The sequence below is a fragment of the Cololabis saira genome, chromosome 17, assembly GCF_033807715.1.
Source record: "Cololabis saira isolate AMF1-May2022 chromosome 17, fColSai1.1, whole genome shotgun sequence".
In the NCBI taxonomy this organism is placed as follows: domain Eukaryota; kingdom Metazoa; phylum Chordata; class Actinopteri; order Beloniformes; family Belonidae; genus Cololabis; species Cololabis saira.
Genome location: NC_084603.1, coordinates 39,736,563 through 39,762,063, shown reverse-complemented (window position 1 = coordinate 39,762,063; position 25,501 = coordinate 39,736,563). Strand labels below are relative to the sequence as shown.

The following is a 25,501-nucleotide window of genomic DNA, read 5'->3' as shown; positions in this document are numbered from 1 at the left end:
AGGAATGGATCACATCTTTTGCTTGGGATCAAGTTTGGCATTAGTTTGACAGTGACCCTTTAATTTGAGCCAGGTTTATGGGAGCAGGGAAATACCACGCAGGGCAGTGGAAACACTCTAAATAAATGTTTTTTTTCTTGGATGTAAAATTAGTTTCATACATTCAACAAGTGATTTCATGCAACTGCACTGACACTGCAAAAACTCAAAATCTTAACAAGAATATTTGTCTTATTTCTAGTTAAAATGTCTCATTTTTAGTCAAAAAAATTCTCATTACACTTAAAACAAGACTCATAAGGAAAAAACAACAATTTTCACCTGTTTCAAATAGATTTTCACTTATAAGTAGAAAAATCTGCCAGTGGAACAAGATTTTTTTTGCTTGTAATGAGAAGATAAATCTTGTTCCACAGGCAGATTTTTCTACTTATTTCAAGTGAAAATTTACTTGAAACAGGTTTTTTCTGGTAATGACTCTTGTTTTAAGTGAGATTTTTTTGGACTAAAAATTAGACATTTTAACTAGAAATAAGACAAATATTCTTGTTAAGATTTTGAGTTTTTGCAGTGCATGTACCAGAATCCCTGTTTCCAGAAAGCTTTTTTCCCCGTTAAATATCGTGCCCTTTGTTTGGTTTTATGATTTTGAGGGCAGACGTACAACCCGTTCACCAGAACACAGGGTGTCCGATGGAACAGGTGAGCTATCTGGACAGCTGCTGGTTAAACTACAAATGCACTGGTTAAGTTGTGCAACACTGCAGCCAAGTTAGTCACAGTATAATTAGCTTGCTCCTTGTGAAAGAAAGACACAAATCAAAAAGAAAAAGAAAACATTAAAACATTTAGATTTCGACAAAAGTATGAGGGTAGAAAATGGTAGAGTTGCAGAAAAAAGGAGAAAAATTGTGAAATAAAGCAAGTAAATGGGCTGTTGATGGGATGAGCATCCAAATCTTTATATAGAGAACAAACACATTTACTGCTTTGACATAAACAAATCTCAAGTCACCACATTTATGCAAAATGTGCCAGTTCTGCTGACTGCACCTAAACGTTGTCAGTTGTGTACAAACCTTTGTCTGAACCTCAAATACATCCTTATTACTGCTGATTAATGAAGAAACAGGGAAAACAGGAGTAACATTGAAATGTGATACTTAAATGAGTGGGATTCATTTTAAACAAGTAACTTTTATGGAATATTCACCTAACTTTTTTTTTGAAGACCAATATTACATTTTTTGCGCTGTCCATCCACTTGCCACAAATAACTCTCCTATTCAGGGATGAATGTTGTCAGCCGGTATCTGATGAAAGGGAACTACACCGGTGGGATGTAAAAGGAGTCATTTCCTTGGTGAGTTCTTGTGAGTACACTCAGGTCATGCCAATATTGTGTCTATGTAGTTGGGTTTAGCCGTCTTACACAGCTGCAAACCTGTTTTGAGAACTGCATGTTATTCTGTCTACAAAGCACCCAGCTGGCATGGGGACTCTGGATTTTTCTTCATCAGTGTCTTAAAATATACAAACCATTGTCTTAATTCTTGACTGTTATGTTATTTCACTCTTACTGTTGCGGTAACCTTGTGGCTAAAATACATTTACAGGACTGTCTCAGAAAATTAGAATATTGTGATTTTCTGTAATGCAATTACAAAAACAAAAATGTCATACATTCTGGATTCATTACAAATCAACTGAAATATTGCAAGCCTTTTATTATTTTAATATTGCTGATCATGGCTTACAGCTTAAGAAAACTCAAATTAAAAAAAATTAGAATATTCTGGGAATCTTAAACTGTAAGCCATAATCAGCAATATTAAAATAATAAAAGGCTTGCAATATTTCCGTTGATTTGTAATGAATCCAGAATGTATGATTTTTTTATTTTTTTATTTTTTTTAAAAATTGGATTACAGAAAATAGAGAACTTTATCACAATATTCTAATTTTCTGAGACAGTCCTGTATATTTCAAGTCAAACCATTGTCTTAATTCTTGACTGTTATATTATTTCACTCTTACTGTTGCGGTAACCTTGTGGCTAAAATACATTTATAGAGAGGTGCTAAATTCTTCTTCCATTACATCCTGGATGATGACCAGCCAATAACATGCGCTGCCCAATTTTCCACACGTTGGTCTTTTGTTTTCAACAGTTCATAAAAGGGTAAAAAGAATGAAAATATGCAAATCAGCATCCTCTTACCTTTATACGTAGTGTATTAGCACTGTGGTTTAAAACTGGGACATCTCTCCAAAATTAAAGCTGAAACGTGGGACTTAAACGTTGGAGTATGTTTTATTTCACAATGGTGTGCTTCAGGTCAGAATATGAATAACAAAGATAATCGTGAGCACATATTCAACTGTGTCCCTTGTCACTCAAGTCTCAGTTTTATAGGTATTTTAAAATGTCAGTCATGGGGTTTTATGGCAGACAGAAGTCGTTTATGAAACACTTCCACACTTCCATCCGTTTTCAGTGACGCTCGTCATGAAGAACTGTTTCCAGGAAGCAATTAAAGTAAATGAAAGTAACATTTAAAAATAAAACAAACAAAAGTTAATTAACAGCAATACATTGACACTTTTAATTCATTTTTCTGTATATCTCTTATACACAATAATTGCAGTTTAATCAGAGGGCTCGTGTTTCATAAGGCAGATCATCAAATACAGAATGGCACCACCGAGGTCACATGATCTAACTTTATCTCACAATTCAGTCACCACCTTCTTAACTGACACCAGTTATGTAGACACAGTAAAGAGCTTTGTGAATGACAGACCAAATGAGTCAATTAAAAAAAACACAGCTGGAATATCTTAAGTCTACCAGTTCAAAGGAAAACTGAATAATAACTTCATGAAGTCTTTGTAGACATCTCCACCAGCTATGAACTGCAGTCTCTTAAAAAACAAAAAAACATCACCATCTCTTGGTGTCACCAACATGAAAAGCTCTCTGGGAGGTGAATTAGTGTAATTTCTAAAGCAGCTTCAACAGGTTGACACTTCAAATATAATAATAATAACAACCATATTATCAACCCATCCATTTATTTCTAATGGCAGCTTTCCACAGACAGTCATGTGGGCTAATTTTGGGACAGTTGAGGAGTTAACAAATATAAATGGGATGCAAACAGAACTCAAAAACAGATTCAGTTAAAATACATATGATGGGAGTATCGCATGAACACTCGACAGGTTATTACCAATGATTTGTTACTTGAGACCTCAGGAAACGTCTACACTCGTGTTCAGAGTCTGTACCAAACTAGATCCTTGTCCACACCACCGTGAAATCATTAAGGCTCGTCTGAAATATCTTTATTATGGTTATGTGATTCAGGCTTGGCAAATAAAGGAAAGATACAGGACTGTCTCAGAAAATTAGAATATTGTGATAACGTTCTTTATTTTCTGTAATGCAATTAAAAAAACAAAAATGTCATACATTCTGGATTCATTACAAATCAACTGAAATATTGCAAGCCTTTTATTATTTTAATATTGCTGATTATGGTTTACAGCTTAAGATTAAGATTCCCAGAATATTCTAATGTTTTGAGATAGGATATTTGAGTTTTCTTAAGCTGTAAACCATGATAAGCAATATTAAAATAATAAAAGGCTTGCAATATTTCAGTTGATTTGTAATGAATCCAGAATGTATGACATTTTAGGTTTTTTTAATTGCATTACAGAAAATCACAATATTCTAATTTTCTGACACAGTCCTGTACATGTTGAGCTGGAGGAGCAGTGAATTGTTGCAAGCATTGTTGCGGCTTTTGACTTTCACTTTTGTGAATTGACATTAGACCACAAACTGCTGCATTTCTAAATTGAAAAGGGTGGATCAAAAATGTTCATTTTTAAGTCTTAACTTACCAGATAAGTGTTGCGACCTGGCACAATAGTGACAAAGCTTCACAGTTCAAAATGAAAACACACTAATGTGGACGTTGCATAAGTTTTCTTCTAACAAAAACCTGCTCACAGATTTAAATTAATCTAATCAAACAAATCAGTCTGTTGAAACCAAACTGAGCCCTGGCCCAGCCACAACAGTCAACATATCTGTTCTGAATCTGTTTTTCTGATCATGTCCCTGATTTTTTGGACCCGTCGTTCTGGGGTCTGTTTCACAAAGGAGGCTCAACAAACTCTAATTTAAGAAACTCTGAGTTTTGGGTTTCGGGAAAGCCGTTCAGAGATGGTTCAGTCAACTCTTGAGTATGTTAACTCTAAGTTATCGTGACTATAAAAAGCGTTACCGTGATTCGCCATGGCAACACGTAGGAAAGGGAGCAGCTGACCTACACATATACATACTGTGTACATCATTTGAGCACATCTTCAGACAAAAATGCAGCATGGCTGTTGCAGCAAAGGAAAAGAGAGTGGATGTAGAAGGAAACTGCAGAGCGAGTGAATGAGTACAGAAAATTAAATTATGCAACAACTGTTTGTAATATCACATGGATGACGAATGTAGATGTTCTAAATACTCACTGTCGTGTAGGTGCAGTCTTAGGTTTGGAAAAAATGTAACATATTTCAGACAAGTAACCTAAATGTAACAGTATTCACTTTTAAAACATTTCTGGCACATGGAAAAATCGAAAAGGGAAAATCATTGAAGGGGCATGGATGAATGAGTGTATGAATGTATTGGACTGTTTATTAAGATTGTGTGGCTAACGTTTTGGACTGATGGCTCTCAATGTGAGTCTGATGTTTTAAACCAAATATTCTGACCATGTCACTGATGTTTTGGACCTGATGTTCTACAGGACTGTCTCAGAAAATTAGAATATTGTAGATTGTATATAGATTTTCTGTAATGCAATTACAAAAATGTCATACATTCTGGATTCATTACAAATCAACTGAAATATTGCAAGCCTTTTATTATTTTAATATTGCTGATCATGGTTTACAGCTTAAGAAAACTCAAAAAATTAGAATATTCTGGGAATCTTAATCTTAAACTGTAAACCATAATCAGCAATATTAAAATAATAAAAGGCTTGCAATATTTCAGTTGATTTGTAATGAATCCAGAATGTATGACATTTTTGTTTTTTTAAATTGCATTACAGAAAATAAAGAACTTTATCACAATATTATAATTTTCTGAGACAGTCCTGTATATTGAACATGATGTTTGGGACCTATTGTTTTTAAATATGAGCCAGTGGTTCTGATCATGTGACTGATGTTTTTGGACCTGATATTCTGCCCGTGATTTGATTTAGCCCTTTAAAAATGCTCCAGCTCAGTAGAGCCCTTAAACAATCTGTGACTTTGTGACATCATTGTCTTCAAACACCCTGTTCACATTGTTTTAGACCAAAAGCACCTCACTGTTCTTTGGTCCACGTGTTAGTCTGGATCAGGTGTTTCCTGTAGAAACTGCCTGTGTTGACGGACTCCCTTTCTGGCAAAGTTTTAGATAGTGTTGTAATGGATTTCCTGTAGTGAAACAGTAGATATGCTTGCGTCTGGTGATGTCCTTCACTAGTCCGACCCCTGCTGAAGCATCAAACTCCTGGTCCGGGCCTGACTGGGTTCTGCGTGTCCAGATAAGAGCGGCTCCCCCTGGTTACGTGATGTACTCGTCGTCGTTGCTGCACTCTGATTTGATGTGGTCTGGGTGGAGCAGGGGGAAGTGTGGGACTGTAGTCCTGGTACAAACGTACCACTCCTTGATGTTGGACAGCTGGGTTAAGGCGGGGTTGACGCACCGCTGGCTCCGTCTCGGGGTCCGGCTGCCCTGCTGCTTCTGGCTCAGCTGGCTCTTCAGGCCGGACAGAGACAGGTCCAGAGGCATCACCGACGGAGACGAGCTCCGCAGCAGCACCTTGTGGTCCGCCTGGCTGTCTGAGCTGATGTCGAATTCGTGACTGGACAGGAGAGGGAAGTGAGCATTTTTGTTGGGGAGGGATGAGGAGAAGTGGTTTGTTTTAAGGTCCAGAGGTTCGAGGGCGGCCGGGTCGGCCTGCTGATGGTGAGGGATGAAGGTGTACATGTCCTGAGGCTCGGAGGAAGGGGACGACTTGACGTGGATCTTCATGTGTTTGCGGAGGGAGCTGGGGTGGGTGTAGGACTTGGTGCAGCCCAGGGCCTTGCAGTCGTAGGGTTTGGAGGCAGTGTGAACCTGCGAGTGCTTTTTACGGTCACTGCTGTTGGCGAAGCGGCGCTCGCAGAATTCACACTGGAATGGTTTCTCACCTGAAACAGAAAAATATCATACTCATCATTACCAGCAATGAAAAAAAGAAAGTCCACTAAATGCATTTCTAAAATAGTATCGTAACATGTGAACTCGTCGGCAACAATTAGACAATGCTGTCGACAAAAATAGATAATAAAAATAGTTGCTGGCGAAATTAATTGTCGACTATTGTCGGCAAAAGAAAAAAAAAAAAGCCTGAGGCATCTCCTCCCTTCCTATCTCTGCTGAGAATTGCACATATGTACAATAGCTTTCATCCCCTTTTGTTACCATGCGCTGGTTTCAACAGAGTGAGGCATCTTCCTCCGTTCCTATCTCTGCTGGGAGTTGGACATGCAGTAGAATACTGCGCCAGGTAACAATATGGCCTTCAGAAGACGCACGGTCCTTCCTTGACCCACTAATAGTGCATACATGTTATTTATATACAACTTATGTTTTATTTTTTTAACAATAAAGTTTTCATTTGTGAACATTCAGTGTTGTGATTTATTTACAGTTAACATGATTCATTTGTCTTGTAACATAAGAAATGAAATGATGAGGAATCGGAGTAAATAACTGTGTTGTACCTGTTTAGAATTCAATTAAATCTTCCTGTGTGAATTAGTGTGAAGACGAGGTGACCCGTTCCCTCTTCAGGGAACTAAGGGTTGATTTATGGTTCCACGTTTCACCAACGCAGAGCCTACGGTGTAGGGTACGCGTCGATTTAACGCAGAACCGTAAATCAGGCTTAAGATCCGTTTACACCGTGTAACTGAATGAGAGCGTCCGACTATCGCGTCGAGCTGCGTGACATCGGACGCTCTCTGTCCACACTGAAACCGTTAAACTCTCTCTGTCCACACTGAAACCGTTAAACTCTCTCTGTCCACACTGAAACCGTTAAACTCTCTCTGTCCACAATGAAACCGTTAAACTCTCTCTGTCCACACTGAAACCGTTAAACTCTCTCTGTCCACACTGAAACCGTTAAACTCTCTCTGTCCACACTGAAACCGTTAAACTCTCTCTGTCCACACTGAAACCGTTAAACTCTCTCTGTCCACACTGAAACCGTTAAACTCTCTCTGTCCACACTGAAACCGTTAAACTCTCTCTGTCCACACTGAAACCGTTAAACTCTCTCTGTCCACACTGAAACCGTTAAACTCTCTCTGTCCACACTGAAACCGTTAAACTCTCTCTGTCCACACTGAAACCGTTAAACTCTCTCTGTCCACACTGAAACCGTTAAACTCTCTCTGTCCACACTGAAACCGTTAAACTCTCTCTGTCCACACTGAAACCGTTAAACTCTCTCTGTCCACACTGAAACTCTTAAACTCTCTCTGTCCACACTGAAACCGTTAAACTCTCTCTGTCCACACTGAAACCGTTAAACTCTCTCTGTCCACACTGAAACAGTTAAACTCTCTCTGTCCACACTGAAACTGTTAAACTCTCTCTGTCCACACTGAAACTGTTAAACTCTCTCTGTCCACACTGAAACCCTTAAACTCTCTCTGTCCACACTGAAACCCTTAAACTCTCTCTGTCCACACTGAAACTGTTAAACTCGCGGCCAGTTAGGACAGTCCAATACAAAAAAAATAAAGCAATGGAATTGATTTTTTTTTTCCGCCGAAACTCGCTCGCATGGGACACGCTTTGTCTACGCAGCCGCTGCTCTTCAGCCCAGAGCGAGGCTTTGTCTCCTCCCCTGCTACACGTCATTCAGGCAGCCAATCAGCGCAGAGCCTCATTATCATAGCCTCCCCTCCCCTCAGAATCACTCACAGATAATGAGGTAAGAAGCGATAAAACTAGAGACATGGCCCACAGTCTGAATTTCTGTTTTATGTAGAAAAAACAAGCTTTAAATTGTTTTTAAGACATTCAAGGCCTGTTTAAAATATACATTAAATGCCAAGATAGGTCTCCTTTAATTAGGAAAAAGTCACATAATGTTAGTTCTAAAATGACTAGGTAAGTAGGCCTGTGTTGGAAAAAAAAAAATCGATTCTCATATTAATTCCTAAAAATGGATTTGTATGTTTAAAGATTTTTTTGAATCATTACATTAAAAATTTTGGTATTTTTTTGTTTACGAACAAAAAATAAATGTTTTGTTGGACACAAGAATAACTCGTGCCATGTTTTTGCCTTTAAATTAACATAATAATTAACAATAAACATTGCATTTTTTAGTTATAATTGCATAAATTGTCTATATTTCATTACTTTATACAGGACTGTCTCAGAAAATTTGAATATTGTGATAAAGTCCTTTATTTTCTGTAATGCAAAAATTTCATACATTCTGGATTCATTACAAATCAACTGAAATATTGCAAGCCTTTTATTATTTTAATATTGCTGATCATGGCTTACAGCTTAAGAAAACTCAAATATCCTATCTCAAAAAATTAGAATATTCTGGGAATCTTAATCTTAAACTGTAAACCATAATCAGCAATATTAAAATAATAAAAGGCTTGCAATATTTCAGTTGATTTGTAATGAATCCAGAATGTATGACATTTTAGTTTTTTTTTTTAAATTGCATTACAGAAAATAAAAGAACTTAATCACAATATTCTAATTTTCTGAGACAGTCTTGTATACTGTCTTGGGGTTACATTTGCATAAAATGCTAAAAACCAAATTCTTCAATTTAAACAATGTGGGAAAAAAATAAAAACGATTTTATTTCGTCCTCCGTTTGCTGCCCTGGATCTGTTTTGATAATTCTGACCCACACGATGTTTCTAAAAGCCGTTCTATCAGCATTCTGGGAGCTGATTGGTCCTTACAGCATCATTAGCTGCAATACTTGCTGTTGAATCTCAATATAATACTAGTATTAATATGTTGCATAACTACACAGTCAAATAATTCATGCAACAGCTCAAAAAACAGTTTTAATAAAACTAACCCAAATCAATATCGGAATCAAATCAAATCTTGATTCTGAATCTTAAGAATCGGAATCGAAAAGTGTGTGTGACTATTTATTTAATTTTAGAGGGGCGTCACTGATGACGTGTTACGAAGTTGAGCGGCTTGTGCATCAAAAGAGAGAGGTCGGCATTCAGCACCATGGACAGCATCATTGCTTCTCACAAGAAATGTGCAGAGCAAAATAGTGGAGAAGCAGCGGCCAGGGAATTCGGCATTGACAGTAAGAGTGAGAAAAAAATAAATAAAACCACTCTTGTTGTCGACAAAAATCGATAATTAAAATTGTCAACAATTAATTCCATTGTCGACAATTGTCGCCAGACGTGTTTTTCCAATGGAGTGAGGCGTCTCACTTCAATACAATCTCTGCCCAGAGTCGCCATGCACGATAGTGTCTCTGCTGAGCGGTAGCGGGTAAACAAAAATGACGGCGTCCTGTACAGCAGCTGCATGTAACAAAACTTCTAAAGTTTGGAAGCCTTTTAGCCTCGATACGGCGAATAACAAGATGACTTGCAAGGTTTGCAAAGCAGACCTTCCTTATCACGTGAGCACGTCGGTAATGCACGAGCATTTGAAGAGAAAGCACGTCGGACAGTTGAACGAAAAGGACTCGCCTTGATAAGATATTAAGCGTATTTTGGCTTTAAAAGAGAGCTTTAACGTTATGCCTGACTGTGCCTGATAAAAGTATTTTAAATTAAATGCATGCAGTCCGAAGAAGTTGAATAAGAAGTACCCATCTTTCTTGTGTTTATTATGATTTGCCACATAATTAAAGCAACCTCATACTAAATTTAAGAAAAAAATACTAATTATCCGATTAGTCGACTAATCGTTTCAATAGTCGGTGACCAGTCGACTATTAAAACAGTCGTTAGTTGCAGCCAGTCTGCTGTCAGCTCATCGTTCATCCACCCGTTTTTGGATGATGTGACACAATTAATAAAAGGCAGGTCCCAAATAAATGCCTGTTGATTTGAGCGGTTTAAGCAAATAAACACCCGGGCCTTTAGTGGTGTTTTACGCTACTCTGCAGAGGTTCTAAGCTGCTGAGTCGGCTGTATCTGACATCATCACACTACAGGCCACCGATTGGTCGGGGGGTTGGAGTCAGACGTCTGAGTCAGGATGTGACTCTGACAGTTCATTTTATTCAACAAGCAACGGCAGCGCAAAAGTCTGATCTAACGATGAGGTGCAGAGATTCAAGGATCAGATCCCTTTCACAAAAGCTACATTTTCATTCACTGCAACATCAGGTCTAATAAGAACTTCATTACTATGTTTTTGAAAATATGAAATCATAACCGATGGGCATATTTCTGCCATACTTTGTCCGATTAACGTCAAACTCACCGCAAACACTATTGGTGCTGAGCTTATTAAACGCTAAAAGCGTACAGTGACTATTTTAAATTTTGGACACTAAACATATTTTTTTTATTACACGTTATATTTCAGTCAGTGATGCCAAACTTTGGAAATATAGCTCTACATCTCAGAGTGACTCATGTTTTTTTTTCTCATACTTTTTCAAAGAACAGTTGATTTTTGATGATTTTTTTTTTTTTTGCTGTATGCAATCAGCAGGGGCATAACTAAGCAATACATTATTTAATCTGGCCCAAATTTGGTGCATATGTTTGCAGTCCAACTATGAACACACCAGCAGTGTACTATTCAGCAAATGTTTTGGCGCCACCTGTTGGCAGCAAGAAACATGCTTTGTATTACATTTTGCATTGTCTGAGAGACCTCAGATTTTCTGTGTGATCAGAGTTGCCCCCCCTATGCACATAGCGCCACCCTGTTGTGAAAGGGAGCACTTACCATAATTATTCATGTGCCCTACTTCTCAAAATGATCAAACATGTAAAACTCTGAGAACATACTTCAACGGTTGATGAGTTGTCCAAAAACAAAAAGAGTAATGTGGAAAGACATTTCCAGGGAAAGCATGATGCTACATTTTGCAGCCGAGTTCCCAGTTGGGAGTGAGAGAAAAAGTGCGATTGCATTTCTTCTGGAGAAATTAGAGGAGCGCAAAAATAGATTTAAGAAGTGGATTGTATCCCCAAACTCCACTACTGCTGCAAGTTTCGTTGCAACCGGGGAGATAATAAAGCGTGGAAAACCGTTTGCAGACTTCAAAAACCAAACCAAGATGATACAGACTCTCTCTGCTGAGACAGTGAAGGAAAGAGTCATTAAAATAGCAGCAACATCACCGATCAGCAAATCAAGGACATAAATTCAGCACCAGCTACTCAATTATTGTGTTGAGTCGTGTGATGTGATGGATATTGAGCAGACTGCGCTTTTATGCAGGTAGTGAACTCTTATGTATTTGTAGCCAACTTAGTCATTTTGATAGTAGGCTAATATAAATTATATTGATAGATACAGCATGTGTTGCCTTCATTCTAAGGCTTATACAAGAATTTTCATTTATTGCGGCTCCAGACATATTTGTTTTTTGTTTTTTCGGTCCAATATGGCTCCATCCCTAGGACTACAGTGACCACTAACTGAGCAACTGGACAGTTGCTGGTGTGAGCATGTCTCGGTTCCCTGTACACATGATACCATGTACCATGATCCCTCCACTAGGGATCAGAGTGTAACCTCAGTTCAGGAAATACTACCATAAAGTATACAACAACAAAACTGATGGAAGTGGACCTTATTATTTTTTTTATATTGAGCCAATAAAAACGTATTTAAAAAAAAAAGTAAAAATACAAACTAGAACTAGAGGAATGAATACTTTTTTTTTCTTTTGCCAGGAAAAGTATATACGTAGGGGAAATATTTATCTCAAAATGGGATTTTCAAACGAACAGATAAGGAGTTGATGAATTATTGCTTTGACTCCCAGCTTATGTACGTATGAATATTGGTTAACAAGAGAAAGAGATTGATTAGGAATTAGCAACTTTTTTTATTACTCTGAAGGATGCTACAAAAAGAAAAATGTAAATGTAAATGGTTAAATCCACCAGAAAAAAAAGTTATAAAGAAAAAAGCCTCCAGAGTGATTTATCTTTGAATTTTTTGTTATAATTTTCAGTGGAATTCTCACAGCTGGTTTTTGTGTCTGGATTCTTGTAGTGCACCAGTTATCCATTGTGTCTGTGTCTCTCCTTTTTCTGTTCTTCCTTCTCTCTGTCTTTTATGTCTTTTCCTGCTCTGTCCAGCTGGTCTTCAGCAGGAGGGTCCCCCTTATGATCCAGGTTTCTTCCCTCCTAAAGGGGAGTTTTTTTACTTGCCATTGTTTATCTTATGTTTATGTAATAATTGCTCGGGGGTTTATGTTCTGGTCGCTGGAAAGATCTTAGAGACAACTTCTGTTGTAATAGACGCTATATAAATAAAATTGAATTTAATTGAATTTTGTTCCAGTCTAGGCAGAGAGCAGCAGCGCAAGGTGATGGTTGTAAATACATTAAATCCACGCCATTTGGATAATTCTCTGTTGCTTTGGTCTTACCGATCCTGAAAAGTGACGACGTGAAACACCAACACTATATTTAACTGTGCTCCGCGACGTTTGTATGTATAGATTGTAAAAATATGATGACCAATTACATTGGATTGCTCGGATCTTTATGATCAGGACTGATGCCTGTAGGACCGAAGGTATGAAAGTTGCAAATATTTTCAAAATGTAGTGTTTGTATAGCATTTTCAAAAGTCAAAAAGGAGATGGCCATTTCTTTCCATGTGGGACATTTGTGATTTTTTGGTCATTGTACAAAAAAGTAATGATGCAATAAAAAAAAAAAAAATTAAAAAAGATATTCAAGGTGTGTGTAGTCCCTGAAGACTGTCTCCCTCCTGATCCTGCATCAGCAGTGTCCTAACGGAGCCACGGCTGCCATTGTGATTTGCTGGTTCCACCATTGTGCACAATTGTTCAAGTTCTCCCACTTAAAAAGATGAGAGAGCCCTTTTAATTTTCATCATAGGTTCACTTCAACTATGAGACAGAATGGGGGGAAATAAGCCAGGAAATCACATTGTAGGATTTTTACTGAATGAATAAAATAAGTATTTGGTCACCTACAAACAAGCAAGATTTCTGTCTTTCACAGACCTGTAACTTCTTCTTTAAGAGTCTTCTCTGTCCTCCACTCGTTACCTGTATTAATGCAGCTGTTTTAACTGGTTATCAGTATAAAAGACACCTGTTTTAACTGGTTATCAGTATAAAAGACACCTGTCCACAACCTCAAACAGTCACACTCCAAACTCCACTATGGCCAAGACCAAAGAGCTGTCAAAGGACGTGAGAAACTAAATTGTAGACCTGCACCAGGACCAGGACTCTGACCTGCACCAGCTGGGAAGACTGAATCTGCAATAGGTAACAGCTTGGTGAAGAAATCAACTGTGGGAGCAATTATTAGAAAATGGAAGACATACAAGACACTGATAATCTCCCTCCATCTGGGGCTCCAAGATCTCACCCCGTGGGGTAAAAATGATCAAGAACGGTGAGTAAAGATCCCAGAACCACACGGGGACCTAGTGAATGACCTGCAGAGAGCTGGGACCAGAGTAACAAAAGCTACCATGGTTTTTTTGACATCTCCAGTGCTTTCAACACCATCCAGTCTGCATTACTGAGAGGGAAACTGGCGGGAGCTGGAGTGGACGAGCAGCTGACTGCATGGACCATTGACTACCTGACCAACAGAGCCCAGTCTGTCCGGCTCTTCGACTGTGTGTCTCATGTGGCAGCTTGTAGTACGGGGCACCACAGGAGGTGGCCATTTCTGACCACATCCAAGACGAGTGGGAGTTCTAGCTCATTTTCTTTCCCTGCACAAAACTAATGACGCCTAATAATTGATGTTGTTGGTAATCAGACTATTTCAGACTGTTCTATGGATAATAAGAAAAACCTGATTTTATAGAAAAACTAATTTCAATTTGTTTTTCGAAGTGCATTCTGAAAACAAATTGAAGGGATAAAAATAAAATGAATAAAAAAAAAAAAATCTGTTTTATTTACGATAAGAAATAATCTTCTCAGTTATTTGAGCTGTTGCAGTCTGGCAGGCGCTACAGAAGCTTTCAAACCTGTCCCGTTTGGAGCAGTTGTTCCAAAACAGGGAGCGTTTCCCCCTAAAGATCGGTTGGTTTGGTACATGTTTGGTACAGCAATCGCTCTCGAATGCGGGACAAAACAAGCGAGCTGAGATCTCCTAGGAGAGGTGGTCTCGGCTCACTTCCATTCCAGACCTGGAGCGGTTCGTTTGCAGTGAGAACAGAATCCACACAGCACACAGAAAAACATAGAAACAAACTAGCCACACTCGCTGATGCTCCAAAGTTGTTGTTTTTCCCGGGGTACGGAAGAGGAAACTCCTTCTGCGTTCATTTCTGACCAATGAGAGAACAGTTACGCGCGTGGCATTTGTTAACAGCTTTGAACCGCTACAGACGGTTGCCTTGTGAACACAAACCCCACAAACGAAACAACTGTATGGATTTAGCCCCTGAATCGGAACAAACCAAACGGGCCACAGGTCTGAAAGCACCCTTAAAAGCAAGGACGAACAGACTGAGGGAAATCTGTACAGTTACCATACATTTTTAAAGACATCATACTTTTTATTCTTATATTATTATTTTGCATATCTGCACTTTTTACTTACTTATTTTTACTTTAATTGTTTTGCACTGAACACAGGAGAAGCTCTGCAATTGTATTGTACATTGTATAATAACAATAAAAGGCATTCAATTAGTGATGCACCGAAATGAAAATTTGTGGCCGAAACCGAAAATAATAATAATAAACACTTGGCCGAATATCGAATAATAACAAACAATGGTTCTTCGCAGTTTTTCATTTATTTTGCCAATTTTTGAAAAATAAAATTGAGAATTATCTTTCACAATCTCTAATAGGCTCTAATGTTCTGCTCTTTCATGTGGTTATGCTTGTAAGTCCTGTTGTTGGGCATGTGTAGGCTATAGGGTTGTCACGATACCAAATTTCTGTTTCGATACCGATACCAATATGTATTTCGATACTTTTCGATACTTTTCGATACTTTTTGTAAAAAGGTGGAACACTCTCAAATGTCAATATTTTCCTTTATTTTAAAGCAGACTTTGGGAACAATAACAACAATGAATAAAATAAATAATTGGCATGGGATATTAAAATGTTCAAACCTTTAGAACAGTGTGAACAAGTAAAATAAAGCAATGCCATTCAAATTAAAGTCACCATGTTAAATAAAATACTGTAGCAGCAAAAACTCCTGCTTCTGAGTTGGTGGTGTCACCCTCTCTGAGCCAGGAGCACTAGACTTCTGTAATTGGGGGAGGGAGGGGGTACAGTATTTTAATTAACATGGTCATTTTAATTTGAATGTCATTGCTTTATTTTACTTGTTCGCATTGTTCAAAAGGTTTGTGTTTTGAAACTATAGGCCACATGAAACATTAAATGGGCATAACAGGACTGTCTCAGAAAATTAGAATATTGTGATTTTCTGTAATGCAATTACAGCTTAAGAAAACTCAAATATCCTATCTCAAAAAAATAGAATATTCTGGGAATCTTAATCTTAAACTGTAAGCCATAATCATCAATATTAAAATAATAAAAGGCTTGCAATATTTCAGTGGATTTGTAATTAATCCAGAATGTATGCCATTTTTGTTTTTTTAATTGCATTACAGAAAATAAAGAACTTCATCACAATATTCTAATTTTCTGAGACAGTCCTTTAGGATAGGATTAGATATTGTAGGCTAATGGAATGTTTTACAAAAGTGTGTTTCAATATATAATATTAATTCATTAATATAATTCATTGCCTTAATGGTTTATAATATATATGAAACATTAAATAATATTAAAATATAAAAAAATATATTAAAGTTATATTCTAGTCTGTGGAATTTTTTTAAATATTTTAAAAATTGCATTTAATAACCATGGACCTGTTTTAACTCTCTGTATAGGCTACTGTAGGTTTACTACGGGCTGGGAGAGGCTCTGTACTTCTTTAATTGACATGACAGTGCAGAGAACTGGTGAACAAAGTTATCAGCTGTCGTTCTTGACTGAAGTCGCGGAACAAGTCAGTGTGGTTGTCCTTTAAACGTTTGGACAAGTTTGAAGTGTTGCCTCCTTTTGCGAGACACACGTTGTAGCACCGCTCGCACTGCGGTGCATCTGGGTTCAGCGGCTCGCCCTTATCGCTCGGTTTGAACCCGAAATATTTCCACACCGTACTTCGGGCCCCCATTTTGTCCACAAGTACGGGCTTTTCTTCAGCTGCCATCTCTATTTATTTCAACTTTATTTCAACTCGCTCTGTCTGTCTAACACGCGACTTCTCGTTTCTCTCTCCTCCTCCGCATGCGAGTGGGAGGGGGAGGCGGCTCTGCTTCTGCAACTACGTCACACTCGCTGAGCTCGTTGTGCTTAAAGAGACAGGCTCCAATTTACCAATTCGTTTGCATAGAAAAAATATATAAAAGTACCGTTTGTTTTTAAATGCTGGTATAGTACCGTTTTCAAAACTCTAGTACCGCGGTACTATACTGGTACCGGTATACCGTGCAACCCTAGTAGGCTATGATAATGAGACGGGTATTTCTGCAGCCTGACAAGAGGCTCCAGGTCGTAGAGGTCCTGATAAGCCCCGCCCCCGGTCATATGCCCCGCCCCCCGGCCCGGCTCTGATATGTTCAACTGGCGAGAGGGTTTTCCTCCTGGGGATGGGGACTTCTGACAGATAACCATCTAACTGTTGAGCGGCTGCGCTTGTCGTCTGTCTGGCATCTGGGTTATTTTCTTGGAGGATCTCATCATATCAGACGGTGAGGGTACTCCACCGCATCAGCCCTTTTCTCTGCGCTCTCTCCCCGATCTGCTGCGCTGTGCGTCCCGTGACCGTCTGCATCACCAAGCGGTTTCCCAAATCCAACTCCGGTGAAACCGTCTGCTGTCCATCTCAGAGCACCATGCGAGGAGAGCTCTGAGACGTGGGAATAACAGGAAAGCTGCTGGCCCTGATGGCATCCCCGGGCATGCACTGAAGTCATGTGCAGAGCAGCTGGACCCTGTGTTCGCCTCTAGTTTCAACTTGTTCTTGGCTCCCTCCATTGTCCCTGCCTGCTTCAAGCAGTCCACAATCAACCCTGTCTCATAGCTGCTCGTAGCTACCAACGGACTTTTCAGCAGCGCCGAGACAAACAAACCAAAAAAAAAAAAGTGTTGCTGCTTGAAGTTTCTCTCACTCTCATTTTTTAACTTGATATCAAACACAAGCCACAGATCCAGCAGCACATCTATCATCTCCTCCATGTTCTACATCTTTAGTGTTGTTGTCTTCTCCGTTTAGATCACACAATCAAATACGTCACAGCAGCTTCACTCCAACCTCCTACTTCTGATCTGGGTGCCGATTGTTATGGTTAAGTTACTAGTGGAAAAGTGCCATCAGAGTGCCTGCCCGCCCCCCCCACCTCACCTTATAAGTGTAAGAGGAGATTTATTTTTGTTAAGAAGGTTATTTTGGTAATTCAGGGTTCATTATTTTATAAATATATTCTTTATATTCTGATGTAAATCAGGGACTATAATGACACTAGTCAGTTTATCTAGTTGTTAATATGTTTTAGATTGGGCGGAGTGATACAGCACTAGGTGTTGTGTTGATGTTCTAAAATCCTACACTGTTGAGGGACATTAAAGTACACTGGAACTCAGCAGAAGTTGTCCCCGTATTTATCCTACTCACCACCTCAAAAAGGTTTAATTTAATAAGGTAAGGCTTAACTCTACACCAGCCGTACATAAGTAAAAGTTCAGAGCTCAAAACGGGACCAGTTTCTTCTGAGCGGAGTAAGATTTTGGTCCGCTGGTCGAGGTGCGGTCGCGGTCGGATGTGCGTTTCTAGTCAACACAATAGATTCATATTAATAACCCAATATCGCGATACACTTTATATATATAATATAACTCCGCTTCTGGTCCAGCTGAAGCCATTTCAGAAATCAAGGAGCAGGTGGAGCAGGATTGGATTTATACTGATTGGTTAGCGTGACCTGTCCACGTGCAGCATGCCGCTTCTGAAGGCTGATTTATGGTTCCGCGTTACACCAACGCAGAGCCTACGGCGTAGGCTGCGCTTATTGACACAACAGATCCTGGGTCAGTCAGGAGCACTACGAAAAACCGCAGCTTTGGCGATCACATGATCGCGTTGTCTGAAATCGCAATTTCGGTCAGAAAACGATAAATCGTTCAGCCCTAATCTGTACTACCTCAGATGGCTGAGGAGATGGAAGATCTCCACAGTGCTGCAGAGAAAACCACAGCTGTAGAGTCTGTGCTCACCAGGAGCAGCACCGCCTGCTACAGCAACTGTACAGCACAGGAGAGTTCTGCACAGCGACCCGCTGCGCTGAACGGACCACCAGGACACCGCTGCACACCATGCAGGACATGTACACCAGACGGTGCAGTGCCAAGGACACCCACCGCCGTGGCAACAAATTGTGCTTTTACACTAGTACCTACTCAGCGCGACTATAATCGTCACGCCCCCGTTTTGCACTTTTACACTACAGGTCGAGGCGGGTGGAGGCGTGCCGAGTAGATACTTTTCTGTATCTATTCTGCCGAGGTTCTAAGCGGCTGAGTCGGCTGTATCTGACATCATCACACTACAGGCCACCGATTGGTCGGTGGGTTGGATTCAGACGTTTGAATCAGGAAGCGGGAGTCAGCGCAAGAGCGGCTCGTGGCGATTTTATTCAACAGGCAATGGCAGCGCAAACATCTGTTTGGTGATCCAACTCTGAGGGTCAGATGTTCATAAACCTGGTGTCTGAGGAGAGAATTAAAAAGGGATCTAGACGGAGATAAGGAACGACCAGATCTACCAGGAGCTCTGTCTCTTCATAGCTGCTCGTAGCTACCAACGGACTTTTCAGCAGCCGACACAAACAAACCAAAAAAAAAAGCATCGCCGCTTGAAGTTTCTCTCACTCTCATTTTTTAACTTGATATTGAACACAAGCCACAGACCCAGCAGCACATCTATCATCTCCTCCAGGTTCTACATCTTTAGTGTTGTTGTCTTCTCCGTTTAGATCACACAATCAAATACGTCTTACAAATACAGCTTCACTCCAATCTGGGTGTCTAGAAACAAACGAGGACAAGGCGAGTGGAGAAGAGGTGTGACGAGTCGAGTGGCGCTGAGTAGGTACTAGTATAAAAGCGACAAAAGTGTGGTGGCCCTCCAGCAAACCACTGTTCCTGTAAAAACAGAGCTTCCTCCCCCAGGTCATCAGGTCACTGAAGTCTGAATCCTCCATCCCCACATACACACACCTCATTCACACACTGAACATCACGTATTCATACTCCCCCCCAGACTGCTGCTATTTCTCACAGATGTGCTAATAAGTATGCAACGTATATTTTCAGCTTTATCCATATCCATGTATATTTAAAGCAGGGGTTTCCAACTCCGGTCCTGGAGAGACCTATCCAGCATGTTTTAGATGTCTCCTTGCATGAACACACCTGATTCTAATCAATGGTCAGGCATCATTAACTTGTCATCAAGGTCCGGACAGTTCTGTTGCTGACACAGCTCCTTGTATCATGGTGTGCTGAAGCAGGGAAAGATCTAAAACATGCTGGATAGGTGCTCTCCAGGACCAGGGTTGGAGAACCCTGATTTAAAGGTTTTTATTTTTCTTATTGTACCTTATTTTCCTTTTGATATATTTATTTATTTATTTTTTTTAAAATTGTAATTGCACATTGTACAGGGATTTTTGCAATCAGTTCATTCCACTGTGGATGCAAATGATTGTCAGCCAGAGGAGGGGGAGGTCTTGGCCTCCCTGCCCCCTGAACCTGGATAAGGGGATGATGATGATGCAAGGACGGAAGAATTGTCACGTTCTTTAACACCAAATAAACTACAAAAACCTTTTCTTGTGGTCCTTTTTGAGAATAGGTTAGTGGCTCTGCTTGATTTCATGAAGGGGGCTGATAATTTTGACTTTAACTGTATACGTGCTTCTCACATGTGAAGAAATAAAGTTTAACCTCTTCCTTCCAAGAACAGCTGCTTTGTGGTGACGTGTCCTGTATAAGTCCTGGACGGTTCAGACCGGTGGGTCCTAAAGGAAACAAGGAAGTAGTGAAGTATCTGTGAACTTAGGCCCCGTTTACACGTGGCTGCGTTTTGGCCGTTCGTTTACACGAAAACGAAGCTCAAAGTCACCAAAAACGATCATTTCTGAAAACTCTGGCCAAAGTGGAGATTTGCAAAAACTCCGTCTTCACGTTTGCTTGTAAACAGAGAGAAACGGACATTTAGGCTTCACAACGTCACATTATGAGACAGAAACGTCACCAGTGTCATGAGTGCGACCTGTGTTTACAATTTGTTTGGCCACCGTCAATATTTTCTTGTATTTTACTTGTTTTATATTCTAAAGTCACACTTAAAAGTAACTCCACTTCTCTGTCACTGCAAACCAAAGACTCTCGTTCATCTTGGAAGTAACTGGAAGTTACTTGTGTCATTTGTTGATGTTTTTTTCCAGGATTCTGATTGGCTAGCATTACTTTATCTTCTCGTTACACTGCCCCCTGTAGGTTTGGCTGCTCATAGCACCTTAACAGATATTTATGCAGGTTCCTGGAAATGATGGTTTTTTTTTCAAAACGTAGAGGGAGAAATATCCCTTTTTGTAATGCTATGTGGAAACGTGGCCTCACTCCTTCTAAGGCCACGTTTACCTTACAAAAATGGCATAATTGCATAATTTACATCAGATCGTTTTCAAAATCTCTTCATTTACATGAACTCGCATAAATACGTCATTAAGGGTTCTATGAGCAGCCAAACCTACAGAGGGCAGTGTAGCGAGAAGATAAAGTCATGCTAACCAATCAGAATCCTGGAAATCATGATCACAGTGGCCAAACAAATTGTAAACACAGGTCGCACACGACGCTGGTGACGTTTCTGTCGCATAATGTGACGTTCTGAAGCCTAAAGGCTGAATTCTGGTTCTGCGTTAAACCTACTCCGTAGGGTACGCGGCTACGCGGGATTCTCTCCGTAGCCTACGCCGTAGCCGTGCGTGCACCTCCCAAAAAATGCAACTACGCGTCGAGGCGACGCAGACCCAACACAGACCGAGAGGGCTGGGATTGGTTCGCTTGGTAGCAACGCATTTCCGGTTCCGGTTCGTGAAGCAGTCGTGAACTTTCAGCGCTCTTTTCTTCATGTGTGTGTGATTTTTTTTTTTTTTTGGGGGTTGTTTTGGTTTTTTGCACAACAGTTGTCCTTATCTCTTTGATTCACTGTGACTGGAAAAGTCGGAAGCTAAACAAAAGTATCAACTAGTGCTCTGGGGAGGTTTTGCACCGCGGAGAAATGGAGTGACGGAGAAGTCCGAAGGGTTCACGACGGCGTCACGGCGTCGGCGTCACAGCGACGCCGTAGGCTCTGCGTTGGTGTTACGCAGAGCCATAATTCAGGCTTTAATGTCCGTTTCCCTCTGTTTACAAGCAAACGTGACGACCTAGTTTTTGCAAATCTCCACTTTGGCCGGAGTTTTCAGAAATTATCGTTTTTGGTGAGTTTGAGCTTCATTTTCGTGTAAATGAACGGCCACAACGCATGAAAACACCACCGTTTTTGCTACGTATAAACGGAACCTGAGTGTGAAGTAAAACCTCTGGTTTGTGTTGGTGTGCCTTGCATGGGTCCCGAGGAGCAGCCTGGCTGCTCGTCCAGGGACAAGGGAGCAGCGCAGCGGGATGGAACCGGCCCCTGTAACACGGTGCTGGGTAGTGGCGGGGGGAAAAAAACTATATTGCAATATATTGTTGCGCTCTCTGTCGCAATAAATAATTGATAAACTGACGGCAAATGTCAATATTTTATTACAACACACATAATGGATTTACACGGTTGTCACCGCACGATTGTTCATGCCCTTTAATTTGTCCAGCTGTACAGTGTTTACATTTACAGCCTAGCAGACAGTGAGGTTTATACAAATGCACTTTCTTTGTACATTGTATTAAACTTTGGTATTGAATAAATGCATAACTACAGACGTTTTCCTTTTTATGCACCGGTGTTTTTTACGTGAGAGGAGAAGAAGACGAAGAGGATGTAAGTGAAAAGGAAGAAATAAGAAGAGCGAGGAATAAGAAATAAGATCGGCAAAAATAGTCCCCGGTAATTCACTTCCGTTGTGGTTTTTTTATTTGCATCGTTTTATTTTATTTGCGTCGTTTTTTTATTTTATTTGCAGCGTTTCTTTATATTTTCCGCGTTTCTTTTATTTGCAGTGGCGTTTCTTTTTGTTTGCAGCGTTTATTTGCTAAGTGTTTATTTTATTTGCAGCGGCGTTAGTTTGCTTTTCTTTTTATTCACATTTACACCCCCTGAGCATCAACGCCCCCCCCCCCCGATCTCCTTCCATCCTAGATGGGGGAGCATCACAGATCGCAGCTTTTCTGCAACATCACAACCACACCAACCAACATACCTGTGTGCGTGCGGATCTTGAGGTTCTCGGAGCGCGCGAACATCTTTCCGCAGCTCGGGAACGCGCAGGAGAAGGGCTTCTCGCCCGTGTGCACGCGGATGTGGTTGATGAGCTTGTATTTGGCTTTGATCGCCTTCCCCCCGCGCAGACACTCGTCCCTGGGTTACTCCTTTTAAAACCTGAATATTGGGTCATGTAAACGCCTAACGGAATATCCCCATCAAACGGAACATGAATTTGTTTTCTGCGCATGCTCTGTTCACAAGGAATCCTGGTCTTTTGAGTCCAGGAAGTTCTTCTAAACACGGAGAAACCAAGACCAGGAGGAGACTAATCACTTCATAAATGTAATGAAGGATATGAACATTTCTGCATTTGTAGACGGTAGAAAGTACCGGGATAGAAGATTTACAAGAAGGTGAGCGAAAAGTTGCGCGAAGCAGCATTTGTTTTGGATTTGGATACAGGAAGAAGAAGCGGAAATGACGGGAATTGCGTCATGATGTTCTCCGTGCGTCGCTGGTTTGATTCAGATATCCCAAATGATTAATTACCATGTAAACGGAATATTCCGAATGTTTCAGTAACTGGAATATTATCAATAACCTGAATTTTGACTGCATGTAAACGTAGTCAATGACCGAAACGTTGGCCCAATAAAACACTAGTCTGGTGAGAAGAAGGTGTGCGGGAGTTTTCTTTTTAAATTGGCTGCAGCTTTCCTCCTCCGACGCATCTTTCTGCATATCCGCTGTGCTAAAAGTTTTCTACTTTGAACATTTCTATGGTAAAAGGCTCTGAATTTATAAGTTGTGCTGTTGTCCAGTGCTTTTCTTTTTGTTCCCATTTACACCACCTGAGCATCAACCCCCACCCCGGATCTCCTGCCATCCTAGATCCGCCCCTGGTTGTCCTGCATGGAGCTTTTGCAAACCGAGCTGTAGCTACTGGAAGTCCAAATGAGTGGGAAAAGGGCACCAGACGGGAAAAACTTTGTTGGACTTTTTCTGACGAAAGAAACCTACGGTGGCCGAGACCCGCCATTGCTGAAAATAAAAGTAACGCTGCAAACAGAAAAAAACGCTGCTGCAAATTAAAGAAACGCTGCAAATAAAAATAAACGCTGCTGCAAATAAAATAAACGCTGCTGCAAATAAAATAAATGCTGCAAATAAAAACAAACGCAGCTGCAAATTAAAGAAACGCTGCAAATAAAAAGAAATGCTGCTGCAAATAAAATAAACGCTTTGCAAATAAAATAAAGGCTGCAAATAAAAACAAACGCTGATGCAAATAAAAGAAATGCTGCAAATAAAAACAAACGCTGCTGCAAATTAAAAAAAACAACGCAAATAAAAAAGCCAAAACGGAAGTGAATTACCGGGGACTATTTTTGCTGATGCACCAGCAGCGTTTGATTCTGTTTGCAGTGTTACTTTTATTTTCAGCAATGGCGGGTCTCGGCCACCGTAGAAACCAGTTCAAGCAGCTGTTGACTATTGTAACATTTCTATAGTAAAAGGGTCTGAATGTATAAGTTGTCCTGTTGTCCAGTGCTTTTCTTTTTGATCACATGTACACCACCTGAGCATCAACCCCCCCCCCCCCCGGATCTCCTGCCATCCCAGATCCGCCCCTGGTTCCCTGGTTGTCCTGCATGGGTCCTCGTCCAGGGACGAGGGAGCATCGCAGCGGGGTGGAACGGGGCCCTGTACCGCGGTGCTGGGTGTCTGTTTGGACCAGGAGCTGCTTTTCTGCAACATCACAACCACACCAACCCTCACACCAACCAACATACCTGTGTGCGTGCGCGTGTGGATCTTGAGGTTCTCGGAGCGCGCGAACATCTTCCCGCAGCTCGGGAACGCGCAGGAGAAGGGCTTCTCGCCCGTGTGCACGCGGATGTGGTTGATGAGCTTGTATTTGGCTTTGAACGCCTTCCCCCCGCGCAGACACTCGTCCCACAGACAGACGTGACTCAGGCTCTCCAGCCCCCCGGCCACGTGTGTGCTGGTCACGTGGTCCACCAGCTCGTGCATGGAGCTGAAAGTTTGCTCGCACACGCTGGCCGCGGGGCCGAGCGGCGGCCGCTTGGACCAGCGGTCCGTCCAGCGGCAGGTCAGCTCGCTCTTCACCACCGGGGCGGCCCGCGGGCTGCCCGCGGCGGGCGGCGGCAGGGCCGGCCCGCGGGACCCCGCCGTGGCGGCGCGCTGGTGGGGCGGGGGCGCGGAGTTGTTGCTCCCCAGAGGAGAGACCAGGCCATTGTGCCGCTTCATGGTTTTGCAGCCAGGGCAGCCGTCCCGCTTTCCCCCCGCCGCTGCCGCCTCGCTTTCCCCGGAAAATCAGCGAAAAAAGGGGGAAACGGCCAGTCTCCCACGTCTCCCTCCTCGTTCGGCTGCAGAGCAGAGGCGCTGCGGCGTCGGCATCCCCCGCTGCTCGACGCTATGTCCGGAGAAGAGCCTCCATGCTTGTGTTTACTGAGCATGGAGGAGAACGACTGGAGGAATACAGGGGCCGCGTCCTAAACCCCGAGCATGCTTCCTTGTCTCCTTTCCTTCCTCACTCTGATCCACATTCCTTTTGTGCGCCACTGGCGGCCCCTCACATCCCCAGTGGTCATAACACATCATAATCATCATAATATTTTAATTTATCATTCTTTGTCATGTAGGATAATACAGGACTGTCTCAGAAAATTAGAATATTGTGATAAAGTTC

At 41.1% G+C, this 25,501-nt stretch overlaps 1 protein-coding gene across 1 annotated transcript; it reads right to left on the bottom strand.

Moving 5' to 3' along the window:
* Window positions 1-5,060: 5,060 nt before the first annotated feature.
* Window positions 5,061-25,289, bottom strand: LOC133463669 (zinc finger protein ZIC 5-like). Its single transcript, XM_061745345.1, has 2 exons — window positions 24,582-25,289; window positions 5,061-6,258 (listed from the first exon to the last, which is right to left on the bottom strand). The coding sequence occupies exons 1-2, from the start codon at window positions 25,057-25,059 to the stop codon at window positions 5,630-5,632; spliced, it is 1,107 nt and encodes a 368-aa protein (XP_061601329.1). The 5' UTR covers window positions 25,060-25,289; the 3' UTR covers window positions 5,061-5,629.
* Between the last annotated feature and the right edge of the window lie 212 nt (window positions 25,290-25,501).

What these genes read in the sequence shown, in the direction of transcription:
- LOC133463669 (XM_061745345.1), bottom strand. Translation starts at nt 25,059, where the DNA reads ATGAAGCGGCACAATGGCCTGGTCTCTCCTCTGGGGAGCAACAACTCC. An exon ending in CCACACGCGCACGCACACAG is followed by an intron (nt 6,259 to 24,581) that starts GTATGTTGGTTG and finishes TTTCTGTTTCAG; the next exon opens with GTGAGAAACCATTCCAGTGT.